The sequence below is a fragment of the Diabrotica undecimpunctata genome, chromosome 8 (assembly GCF_040954645.1).
Source record: "Diabrotica undecimpunctata isolate CICGRU chromosome 8, icDiaUnde3, whole genome shotgun sequence".
Classification (NCBI taxonomy): domain Eukaryota; kingdom Metazoa; phylum Arthropoda; class Insecta; order Coleoptera; family Chrysomelidae; genus Diabrotica; species Diabrotica undecimpunctata.
The window spans coordinates 59,854,788-59,868,305 of record NC_092810.1 but is presented as its reverse complement, the minus strand read 5'-3'; the positions used below and the strand labels follow the sequence as shown (position 1 = coordinate 59,868,305).

Sequence of the window (13,518 nt, the reverse complement as noted above, 5' to 3'; positions counted from 1 at the left end):
TTACAGAGTATTTTAAATAAACGATTATTTAGCGGCCGAGATTTTATGAAGTTAATAATTTTTATGACCTCATCAAGAGCACTCTTATAACTGGGGGATAATTTTTTAGCCGCAAGTGCCTGCCTATGGAGCATGCGGTGGCTACTAGAACAGTTTTTAGCTATATTTTTAATAAGCTGTACAGTCCCATTAATTACGTCAGTCATGGCCTTTGCTCCATCGGTACAGATATCAACACAGTTGTACCATGGTATTTTATTCTGTTCAAATAAAGAATTTAAAAGACCAAATATTTCGACTCCAGTAGTACGTGTTGGTAGAGATTTACATAAAAGAAGATCTTCCAATAATTCGCTTTCGTGCTGATATCTAACGATTACAATTAATATTGCGAGACCGGCTACATCGGATGATTCATCCATTTGTAACGAAAATTTGCATGATTTGAGAGGAAAAATAAGTTCATTCTTTATATTGGCTGCTAAATCTCTGATGCGATGAGCTACCGTGTCATTCGAAAGGGGAATCTTAGCCATTTGATTTTTCACCTTACACACATTTTACCATCTCCATACTTGAAGCTTTAATAAGATTTTCTGCAATTGAGTATGATTCACGACACTGAGCTATCAAATAGCTGACTAAGTAAGATGCTTCAGTTGCTTTTTTATTCACTGTTTTTGTGGTTTGAACCATAACCGTTTTTAAAGTTCGTCACGCTTCTGAATAAAGAATTCAACATTTTTTTCTTTGAGCTCGCCATGAACCGATTGTAAATGACGACGCATTTTAGCTGGAGCCATAGAGCTGTTTGGTAGAACTTTGTTGCATACACACTGAGGATTATCATTATTGTTCATGAATCCTAAACCTATATAACTTTCATCATATTTCTTAGTTTTTTGGTAGCTGCTCTGGGTTGATTAATTGTAGAGGCCACTACTAGTCTAATTTAGTTTGTGGCGATTTCAGTTGCAATAGTAAGTGGAATTTAGTTGTGTCGTTAAATTTTTATTCTTTTTTTATGTTATATACTTCCTTGAATGTTATTAAAAACGAACGTAGCTTTTGCGAAACCCCGGAATTATCCCCACGGAACCCTGGGGTTCCGCGGAACACAGTTTAAGAAACGCTGGCCTAGACACTTCAGGAAAAATATGTTAACATTCATCTGCTGTGATATTCTCACTTAACAATAATATAAAAACTGCATACAATTTAGTGTGTATAAGGACCAAGAGGATACGCTTATAAGTACCAAGGGGATATAGCTAACGGTATGTTTCCACCACCAGAATGGTTTTGCTCATTGGAAAAGAGTTAGAAAGCAATATTCAATCACATTCAGAAAAATCTGGGACACAAAAATATAATTTATCTTAAACTTAATCTTAAACTCTTTCTGACTAAGAATTAAGCCAATTAGAAACTCTCACTCCCACTTGTACCTGCGATTCGGAAAATGTTATTCAATGCGGCCAGTTTTGCAAACATCGAGACAGGTTTGGTTTCTGCTTTCTACACTTTTGGAAGTTACAGTGGAGGAGAGCAAAAAGACAAAAGAACTTTGGACGTCGAAAGTATTGTTTGCCGGGAAAACGAAAATTAAGTGCTGGTCGGCCAGCAAGATCTTGACTTACCAAAAAGGCTTTACGGCCACACAACTATACCACTTTCGGACATTTATCTTCTAGGAAAAGAAAGGCTCCTCATAATTAAGAAAGTTATGTATATGGCAATAAATCATTGGGTATGACAAAACAAGCAAAAATGTAACACAAATATAAATTTTGACTATACCTAAAAAAAAGAAAATTTAAATTGTGTTTTATTTTTTTGCTAGTTAGTATCAAAAAAATTCTTTATCCTTCATAATATATCTTAAATAAGGTGGTTAATATGTTTGTAGTGTAGCACTGTTAGTACTGTAGGCATAAAAAATTTGGGATTTGCGCAATTCTATGCTCCTTTTTTTTTTGGCAACTAAAGATGCCAAAATTCAAAAATTTCCTAGTCTTCTTCAGTTTTGCTAACTAGTAAATCCAGTGTTTAAGAAAGCCATATTTTACCAAATTTGATATTTTTTGTCTCGAGTTAGTAATAGACAGTTTGTTAAACAATAAACATGGTATTCCCTTCAAATTGCTCCGTTTATCAAAATATATCTATATATTATATATTTATATAATATATTTGGAAAAAATCCACCCTATACTACTGAATTCTACGTAAAAAACTGTATAGCAAAAAGATTTTTAACAAATGCCCATTAGAAATCTAAAAACGACTTACTGTGATATAGCCAAGTTGTATTTGGCGCCAGATCATAATATTCTCTTGCTATATTTATCAACAATCGCAGGGCCGTATTTACTTACCTATTCTGTACGTAATGGGATCGGCGAATATGCTGGTGGGGAAAATCTTTTTTAGACATCTAACGTCACAGAGCAAGACACCCTGGCATCTTTCAGCCGAGTAGGATACTAGGACAGAAGACCCCAGGGTAGGGCCGGATTAACCGTGTTCCGGCTAAAACCTTAACCACCGTTCCAGAGAGGTAGCCTTGCTACTCAATAAACAACTAAAATAAAAAACTAAAAACTTACAAATAACCATACCTATTACCGTAAATCTAAAAATATTTCCGTTTTCATAAACTAATATATAATAATAATAACCATAAATTTCAGATCCCTGGTTCAATTTCCTCCTCTGTCCTTCTGTCCCTTCTTCGTCATCACCCCAGAAATCAGACAGTATACTTATCTTCATTATTTTTCTCCTCTAAACATTATGTTTACCATGTTTCTTTCATCCAGCCCGAAACCTATTCGCCGCTCGAAATCTTCTCTCTCCTTTGCCCATATCTGGCAGTTAAAAATGTGGGCGGGAGCGTCCGGTACCCCACAAACAGTACAGTCTGCCGAGGCAGATTTGCCTATTCTATTTGTGAAGGTGCCAAAACTACCATGGCCGGTCAAAAAGTGCGTCAGGAAGTAGTCTAGTTTCCTGAACTCACATTCCCACCACGGCCTCAGATCGGGAATAAGCTCCTTCGTCCAACTTGCCTTTCCGCTATCATTCGTTATAACAATAAACAGCTAAGTATTTACTTTACTTTCAAGTTAGGTAGATGCTGATTTTATTTTTGCTAAATAAAATTGACAAGGGTTTACTGTCCTTATAATAAAATGTTAAAATGCGTTATAGTATTTTTCATATAAAAATGCGTGCACGTCACAATTTATATAAAGTGACGTTACTTATATTTAAAATTTCCAGAACGTCAACCTTAGAGTTCAAATTTTACTAACACAGCTAATAATACAAAACCCATACGGAACTGCCCGATCTTTCGTAGGCGTCAACATGGTGTAATAATCAGAAAAGTGTAATCATCTAAAGTCTAATATTCCACAAAATAATAATTAAATAGATTAGACAATTGTACGCAACTGACGGGAATACTTCAAATTTGATTGACAGTTATGCGTGTGACAAAATTGTTTGAAGTGTTGCCGCTTTTTTAGAGTAAGGATTTTGTTTATGTTTTGATTTATTACACAATTTGATCATAATATAATATATATATATATATATATATATATATATATATATATATATATATATATATATATATATAATAAATGGTATTTATAAATACATATTCAATTTAGATTAATAGCTTTAAAAACTAATTATTGTTGTGTATGCTATACACATATTATGTGATTGTGCTATGCCACAACAAATAAATAGTCTGTATAAAGCTGATAAGATTTCATATATGATAGATTATTTTGAACAAGAAATAATGGCGGGACGTTTTTACCATTAAAGCCCTAAAAGAGGCAAGTTTAAAATGTAGAATATATAATTTTGTATTAAAATGTTTTTTTATGTATTTTGGTGTGTTGCAGTAGTGTTAAAACTAAGTGTATTGTTTTGGCAACGCTGTGGGGTTCTGTCGTCGTAAATCTTGAATGACGTGCAAGCATTTTTATATGAAAAATGCTGTACCCTTGTTGCAAGTGTTTTATTTTTTAGTGCCTAGACGTTATCTATAAACATTTTATATGCATAGTAACTTAGTAACAGTAACATAGTAAAAACTGAAAATAGATTTTTTCAGTATAGGCGAAGGATTTTTTTACAAAAGTTGACACAAGAACTTTCACTCCCAAACGCTCTAAACCGGAAACAGAATAGAAATAATTTTCACAAAATTGTAAAGACTGTAAAAAAAAATAATAAATTTAAAGGTTTTAGTTAAAGGTAAAAATAAAAACAATGTATATTTTGTTAATAATAAAAACAAATTATTTTAGTTACTAATGCTTCATTGTATAACTTCCCAAACAATAATGTATAATTTAAATGAATTATTAAAGTATTTTAGTGGGGTACGATAGTTACCCCACACGGCCTGAAGCGTAAGTTTTTGTAGCACGGTTCCAGAAAGGTTAAGAGAAAAATGCATTCTGATTTTTAAAGAAAGCAAGTCAAATATTTCTATTGGCACACATGTAAACTTTTGTTTAATTGTTGTAGGTATATCGGTGAAGTTTCCTTCAGCCTTCCATTTTCTTCCACATTTACTGGATAACCCCAATAGCTTAAAGCTAGCCTATCTAATGTCAAAAAATAGAGAGGGCGTTTCCTTGGTTTTGGGAATACCAACCGTTAAAAGAGAAAAATATAGCTATTTAATGGATACTTTGCAAAATCTAATCGATGGGTTATCTTCCGAAGAAGCAAACGATACGATTATTGTTATTTTAATAGCAGAGGTAAGTGTTTTTAAATAATGTCATGTATTATAAAACAATAAAAAATGCTGGTGTGAATTAGTTTATGGCAAAATATGTTGTATTGTTTATTGTTTAAATGTGTTAATTAATGAGTCACTGGTGTGCGTTTAGCGGTCACACCTTTATTAAATCAAGTGAATAAATCAGCGAAAAACACATATACATGTTTGATGTAGAAAAACAAGTTCTACATCATCATTATCATCATGGCTTATTCGCTCCTGGCGGAGTGTTTGCCGCCCTTTTGGACTCTCTGATTCATTTATTGCGGAGAATCACTCCGCTGTTGTTTTTTTTTATTATTATAGCAGCGTGTGTAACTTGGCCCTGTCTACAATTTTCCTCCATTCTTTTCGGTCCTTACAGCGCTCCTTCCAATTGTAGATTCTCAGCTTCTTTATGTCTCCTAAGACTTGATCTCTCCAACTTGTTTTGGGTCTCCCCTTTGGTCTCTTTGTTGTTGTTTTCCATCTAGTTATTCGCTTTAGCGTAGAGTCTGGGTTAGCTCTTTCTGTGTGTCCCAGCCACCTGAGCCTTTGCGTCTTCACGAACTTGATTATGTCTTCACCCTCGATGACTTCTTTAATTTCTCCATTGGTTAATCTTCTAAATTCGCCTACACTTATCCTCACCGGTCCCACTATTCATCGAATTATCTTTCTCTCTAAGATTTCCAACCTCATTTCATCTTTTTGTGTTAGGCACATCGTCTCTGCACCATAGGTGATCACTGGCCTGATTGCAGTCTTGTAAATTTTTAATTTGGTTTTCTTACTAATGTGCTTTTCTTTCAGGAATTTTTGGTAGTTCCAGTAGGTTTTATTACCCAGTAGGATGCGTTCATTTATTTCATCCGTTCTATCATTTCTGTCATTCACCATCACTTCCAGGTATTTGAAACGGTGTACTCTTTCAAATGTACATGCACCAAGCTTAATTTCTTTCTCTATATTCGTATTCTCTCTTGAACACTTGAGGTATTTCGTTTTGCTTTGGTTTATTACTAGCCCTCTCTTCTTTGCTTCTTTATCTAGTATTAATATTATGTTCTGCATGGTTTTTAAATCTCTAGTAACCAGTGCAATATCGTCTGCATACGCCTAGAGTTGGGCTGAAGATTCGATAATCGTTCCCATAATTTTGGCTGCTCTTACTGCCTCCCCTATGGCAATGTTAAATAATTTTGTTGACAGGGAGTCTCCCTATCTGACACCTACCTCCATTTGTACTTCATCTGACGGGCCTTCCCTTGTTAAAATTCGTGCCTTGGATTCCTTCATCGTCATTTTCGTGAGACTTATTAGTTTTTCTTGGATGCCTAATTGATTTATATCCTTAATTAGCTCCTCTCTTATTACACTGTCAAAAGCTTGCTTGTAGTCAATAAACAGTATATGTAGATCTATTCCGTGCTCGTAACTTTTTTCGACGATTTGCGTTACAATGTGTATTGCATCTATTGTTGACTTACCTTCTCTGTTCTGTACTAGTCACCTATTTTTGTTCTAGTTTCTTTTTCTATTCTTTGTCTGATCAAATTAGTTAATATTTTGTACATTGTATTTAATAACGTGATTCCCCTGTAGTTAGTGCATTTCGTCTTGTCGCCTTTTTTAGGGATTGGTGTTATCAGACCACAATTCCAGTCGTTCGGCATACGTTCTTCTTCCCATATTCGTTGTGGATTCTGTGGGCTAGTTCATCTCCCCCTTTCTTGAAGAACTCATTTATCATGTCGTCTGGTCCTGCTGCTTTCCTTTTCTTTAATCTGTTTACGGTCGCCAATACTTCGCTGTATGAGGAAGGCTCTGATTGTTCTCCATTCCTATTTTCTGTTTGTTCTTCATTTTCTGCGTTTTCAGCATCGTCTTTCTTTTTAAACAGTTCTCTAGTGTGTTTCCCATTCCATTTTTCCAATATTTGCCGGTATCTCTTTTTTTCTCTGTGATTTTGTGTATTTGTATAGTCTTGCATTGTCATTACTATTAGCTTCGAGTTCCTGCAGTAATTCTTCGATCCATTTCTTCTTTTTTGTTTTGCAGCATTTGTCTGACTCTTTCTTCTTCTCTTTATAGTGTAGGAGATCTTCTTGTTTCCCTGTGGCCACCCACCTGTGTCTTGCTTTGTCCTTGCTAGCTTGCTCGCATTCTTCTTCGTACCAATCCTTTCTTTTATTGTTTTCCATTAGTCCTATCGTCTCCTCTACTGTTGTTAAGATACTATCTTTTATGTCTTCGCATGTTTTATCTACGTTTGATGGTTTTAGGACTAGTAGTTTTTCTTCCAATTTAGTGCAGAATTTTCTGTTTGCATTATCTGTATTTAGTTTCGACTGATTCCACCTCTTTCTTTTCTTTCTGTCGTTTTTATCTTTAAGTATCTTCAATTTCATGTCGCTTATCACCAAAATGTGATCCGAATTAGCATTGGCTCCCATGTAAGACCTCACATTCTGTAAAATTGTTCTCCATTTTTTGGAGATTAGGATGTGGTCTATTTGGTTTTCATCTGTTGTTCCAGGTATTAGCCACGTTACTTTGTGCTCTTTTTTGTGCTTGAATTGAGTGTTAATAATAAAAATATTGGTTGCTGCAGCTAGATTACATATTCTCCTGCCATTGTTATTCGTATTTTGATGGATCGTTTCTTTTCCTGCGATTTCTCTGTTCGTGTCTTCTTTCCCTATCTTTGCGTTGAAGTCTCCTAACAGGATTAGTATGTCGTTCTTTGGCATTTCTTCGTACAATTCTTCAAGTTTCTCATAGAATTCATTCTTTTCTTCTTCAGGAGCATTCTCAGTAGGGGTATATATGTTAACAAATGTTAAATTTGCTTATTTATTTTTCATTCTAATATATGATATTCTTCCATCAACCGCTTTAAAGTTAATAATCTTGTCTCTTACGCTATTACTAACTAGAAAGGCAGTTCCATTGCGCCCCTGTTTGCTTTCTCCTGCGTAGTACATTGTGTAATTTCTTCTAGCAGTCATCCCTTCTCCTGCCCACCTTATTTCTTGTAGCGCTAGTATTCCCACCTGGTATTTTATCATTTCTTTTGCCAACTCTTCCATTTTGCCTGGTCTTAGAAGTGTTTTGATATTCCACGTTCCTATTCTTATTTTTCTATTTTTGTTTTTTGCTTTATTTTGTTTTGTTTTGTTTTTGCGTCTTTTCTAACAAAACAGTTTCATGTCCGTATTAATTGCCAACTCCGTTATACTGTCACCGTCTTTTGTTATATTTTTTGTTAGTTTTTTGACTCCATTTTTATCAATTTTCCTCTTGGATCTATATTATCAGATATGGGAGATCTGTCGTTTATTGTCCTAGCGTTACCCTTCTTCTCTTCAGGTTTCTTCCAGTAATCTACATCTATGCCTTCTAGTTGCTCCAGTGAGAACGGTTCACCATTTATCCATAATTTGTTGTATTTTAATGCGGCTGTGTGTCCTTCCTGGCATACCATTTTCATGTGCTCTAAAAAGAAACAAAAAATAAAAATCAAGCAGGTTATTTTATGCACTTCTTAGCATTAATTCAAAATTACTTTTGGCAATTTGTCGTTGAGAAAATGTGTCGCAAAGAATATTTCTAACATCTAATAAGAAATTAAGTAAAGCTTTAATTTTGTAAATCACATTTGTCTTCTTATATTCAGCGACAGATTATCCAAACTGTCACTAAGAGTAATTTGCAAAAATAACAATCTTCATTTAAATTTGAAAGAAGAACATAAATAGAGTCCTAATAGTTGCTTAGCCAGACTAGGGGTACTCCTCCTCCTCAGTCCTAATCCCTTTTGGGATTAGGACCAAAAAAATTAACCAAAAAAAACTTGTTATGGACAAAAAAATTTAATTTTACAATTCGGTTTAAAAAATTGTTCCAACCATTTTTGACAAGAAACTACTACAAATGATATTATTTTAACCCCAGTTATTTTGTACCCCAGTTTAAAAATATTACGATCTAAACCAACTTGCATTAACATTTTGATACTAAGAAAGATACAGGCTCTTGAAGAGTTGAAATTTAAAATTTTATTTTTCTCTATAACTTTTATGTTTGTTGACATTTATGTATAAAAATTTATAACTGGGAGCTTTTTAGTGTAAGGAATTATAATTTGATGCATACTTTAATATAGTTTATAGAGTGCGCCACATATGGCACAAATGTGCATTAATTTGCGCTTAAATTTTTTCTCTTTAGATTAGCGCTATTTGTGTCAAAAAATGTTAAAAATACGTCATACTGTCACACATAATATCAAAAATCTTAAAGATACATATAATTTCAACAAAAAAAAATATACCTGTTAATAACTTCAATACTCAACAGCTTTCGAAATTATTGTATTTTACAAATCTGCTACATGACTCTGATTTAACGCATCAAATATTTTATTTGTTAGTTATTAGTTTCCACAAGGAAACCAAGTTCCTGTAGCTCGCTGTATACCATGTATCACAAATAATTTATATAAAAATTCCTTTATAAAAGGTATATATTAAAACACCCTATCGGGCTACATCACAGAACGTTTTCGGAATTAATACTCCGTCATCAGTGCGTTTGGATATACATGTTAAAAGCCACTAAATACCTAGGTAAAAACCTTTTAAATGTTGTTAAATTAAATTTGAATTACATTATTTGTTTTTATATACTAGGATGTTTAAGTTTACAACAGTAATAGATAACATGGCAACGTAAGTCTCCACTAGAGGTTGCTAGAACTTGTTGATAGCAACTGATTATCATTAAATTCTTTTTCCAGTCTTTTGGTATGCTTTCTGTTCTCCCTGCATCTCTCAGGATTTCTAGTAGGCATTTTCACCTGCCTTTTCACTTTTCTATTTCAGGATCGATGTCGTCCACTTGTTCCGCTTTTCTTGTGATTTGAATTCTTTGATTTAAAGTCAATGAATGACTTCCTTGATTTAAATTATTTCCTATACGCGGGTTTCAGTTTCCCATTAAGATTATGTTTTTATTCTCTTCTTGCACCTGATCTAGCGTGATTTGAATCATTTGCTATACGCGCGTTTAAGTTTCCCATCAAGATTATGTTTTTATTCTCTTCTTGCACCTAATCTAGAGTGAGGTGTAATGTTATATAAAATATGTGCATTGTCATGACAATGGAATCATCTTACATGTATTAATTTATTTTTCTTCTTCCTCTTTTTAAGCAATTCTGCTTGTTTATTGGCGGAATAATACCTCTATGGAAGGTTGTCACTCCATCTTTTGCGCGGTCGTCCGATATTTCTTCTGTCGATTTTTGACTTATCTTTTGCTATTTTGACGACACGGGTGTCCTCCATTCTGCTTATGTGGTTATTCCATTCTTTTTTTTCTATTTTGTGTCCATTAATTTATACACAGTACGTTACATTTTCTTCTAATGTCTTCACTTCTCTTTCGATCTCTCAAAGTATTTCCTGTTATTCTTCTCAGTATTCTCATCTCTGCCGTTTTCAGTAGCCTTTGCGTTGTGGCTGTATCGGGTCTTGTTTCTGAGGCGTATGTCATTGGTCTTACACTGGCTTTATAAATTCTTGACTTTATTTCAATGTCAATGTGTATGTTTCGCCATATAGTGATATTAAGGTATCCTGCCAGTCTAGTTGATTTTTTTACTTGATCTCTTACTTCTTTGTCCAGGTCACCATAACTAGACAGTGTAATTCCCAGGTATTTTATTTCCATCCTGTGGACCAGTCTTTGCAGACTATCTTCATTTTGGGCTATCAATATTACGTCGTCTGCGTAACAGACTTAATTTATTAATTTAAAATATTGACATCATGGATATGTATAAAATTTCTACCAATTTATACAGTTTGCTCAAATCGTAGAGAAATCTTTGCTACTGTCTGCGTTAGTAAAGATAGCATCACATTTGTTTCATAAAGAATGGTTACCAATCGCTTTTATATTAAGGTTTAGTAAGAGTGCATAAAACTATTAATTTTTATGTTTTTAATCGTCAAATATTTTTTTCAGACTGCAATGGAGTACATTCTTCAGATAGCTAAAGAAGTAGAAATGAAGTAAGTACAACTAGATAAACAATCAATTTTTTTTTTCGTTTTATTACATAACTTAAGCAGTTTGGTTGCTATTTTATTATTTTTTAATTCGTATACCACATATTGGCAATGTTATGTGAAACACTTTACAAGTATATACATTTTTTTCTGTTTTCGGATACTGTCTATTGAAAATGGTTCTTATTGAGGCCAAGTGGTTATTTATTGTACTTGATTACCGATTCTTGAATTCTAGAATCTTGTACAGGTATAGGGAATGAGTACCATATATTGGAGTCACTTGCTAGTACCCCAAAATAATATTTGTCTTCTACTATCTAATACCTCGCTCATGCATGGTTGACTGATTCAGGTTCTCTGCTACAGAGGCTGTAGCTTAAGTCTTCATAGAAATTTTGCCTTGCATTTGAAATATGCTTCAAAAACGTTGAATTTAAACTTTCACTTTACAAACGATCTATGTTTAAAACTAAAATTTTATGCTATAGGCTTGGAATAATAGGCTCTAGTAATCGAAACTTTATAATGGTGCTCAATGAAAGGGACAAATGGTATTGATCTCGTGAGAATCGTAAAAAATGGCAAAAAACGCATACGTTTATTTATTTAACACTTTTATAAAAACTGAGTTTATTTGCGGCATAATAGAAAAATTGCATACGAAGGCTGCACACTTTACCTTACCTTTAAAAAGCATCTTTATTTTTGTCAATAGGACACTTGAATCAAAAGATATCGAATTTTTACCGTCAAACTGACACACATTTTATTGAACATTGATTTCGACGCGTAACTGACATTTAAAATCACCGATCTCTTCAAGCGTTGTTTCTGAGAGAATGGTTTATTCAACATAAAAAATGCTAATAAACATTTTTGTTAAAAATTATCTTAGCTACATTTTTTATATGAAAAATTTTTTCTTGTTTTCCGTTTTCCCCTCTCTATGAGGGGGCTTTTAGGGGAAAGCCTGGGGGTAAAAGTGGTAAATTTCGTTGCATCTTTTTGGCGTCCTTTAAAATTAACATTTTTGGGAAAATTCAGCTTGTTCGTATGATTTTTGGAGGTTCAATAGTATTTTCGTCTCTGACGACTAGAGTATATACCATTATTATAAAAATATGTTTACTTATTTAGAAAATATAATTAAAATTAGCTTTGCGGGACAGCGGGACGTCCCGTGGGACATGGGAGGGGACGCGAGACGGGACAGCGACAATAGCTGAGGCACGGGACAGATGAAAAAGTGCGGGACGCGGGATGGGACAAGAGTCCGTCCCGCGTGAAACCCTAGTCACAAAAAAAATTAGTTTGTTGGTATGATTTTTAGAGCTTCTATAGTATTTTCGTCTCTGACGACTGGAGTATATACCATTATTATAAAAATTATGAGCCAAAGCCTTCTTCAGAACAATCTTTCATTCGCCCCTGTCTCTGCCAACTCTTCTCCATGCTTTAACTCCGATGGGTTTTAGATCATCCTCTATGTTATCTTGATACCTAAGTTTTGGTCTTCCTCTGGCTCGTCTTCCCACTGGTCCTCTTCGGTCGAAAAATTTTCTAATCGTTGCATCTTCATCTCGCCTAATTACATGTCCTACCCATCAAAAGCATGCTAATATAATATATTTTACAACGTCAGGTTCCCCAAAACTTCTATATAACTCAAAGTTGTAGCGCCTACGCCACAAACCCTGTTCTTGGATTCCTCTATATATTTTTCTTAGAATTTTTCTCTCGAAACGTTTAAGCCATTCTTGGTCGTTCTGTGTAAGTGACCACGTTTCAGACCCGTATGTTAACACTGGCCTTATTAGTGTTTTATATATGGTAACTTTAATTTTTCTGGGTAGTTTTGGGGCCATATGTTTCCTCAAGCCATAATAGCACTTATTGGCAAGCACTATTCTTCTTTTAATTTCTTCGCTGACATTGTTGTCTTTGGTCAGCAGCGAGCCCAGGTAGACGAAGGTGTCCACACCTTCCAGTTCCAGATCATCAATTAATAGTCTAGGTATCTGGTTGCCTGATCTAGTAAAATACATATACTTGTACACATATGTACATATACATATACAGTTCGTCCCAAACCCTTCTTTCAGTGCGTCATAGTTGATCGAATTCTCTCTAACACATTAAGCTAGAGGTGACAGAAAAAAACGTGAGTCTGTGATTATTATACATAGAACTTAGAAAATTATTTATCGTAAAGCTAAATCTACTTACGGATGTATAATTGATTGGAGTTTAGAATACGCTAAATTGATATCCAATCAATGATGCGCATAAATATAATTTGACGCAGATTTTCTGGATCGTGACAGTACTTTCACAATGTCAACTGATAAAATGATAATTGTCATTCCAGGTTAGTATTATCAGACATTTTACAGTGAAAATTTAATTTTGTATTTTATTGTCATAAAAATATATCTTAAATATACCGAAATATATCGAGAAAGAACAAAGACTAATATTAAAATCATTAAATTATTTTCAATTAGAAAAAGAGAGATTACGATCCCGCAACTGTCAAATTTAACTAAAATGTCATGCAATAATTCTCGACATTCTTAAAATCCTATATGACGTCAAAATTAGTGACGCACTGAAAGAAGGGTTTGGGACAGACTGTACTTGGTT

At 34.0% G+C, this 13,518-nt stretch overlaps 1 protein-coding gene across 3 annotated transcripts in view; it reads left to right on the top strand.

The window, feature by feature from the left end:
- The window catches only part of Mgat4a (alpha-1,3-mannosyl-glycoprotein 4-beta-N-acetylglucosaminyltransferase a), a 225,010-nt gene that overhangs the window by 115,843 nt on the left and 95,649 nt on the right, over window positions 1-13,518 (top strand). For all 3 annotated transcript variants that reach the window (XM_072540365.1, XM_072540367.1, XM_072540366.1), the window contains exons 3-4: window positions 4,555-4,793; window positions 10,829-10,875. In XM_072540365.1, the coding sequence (XP_072396466.1) occupies window positions 4,555-4,793; window positions 10,829-10,875 (286 nt within the window). The remainder of the gene's footprint in view (window positions 1-4,554; window positions 4,794-10,828; window positions 10,876-13,518) is intronic.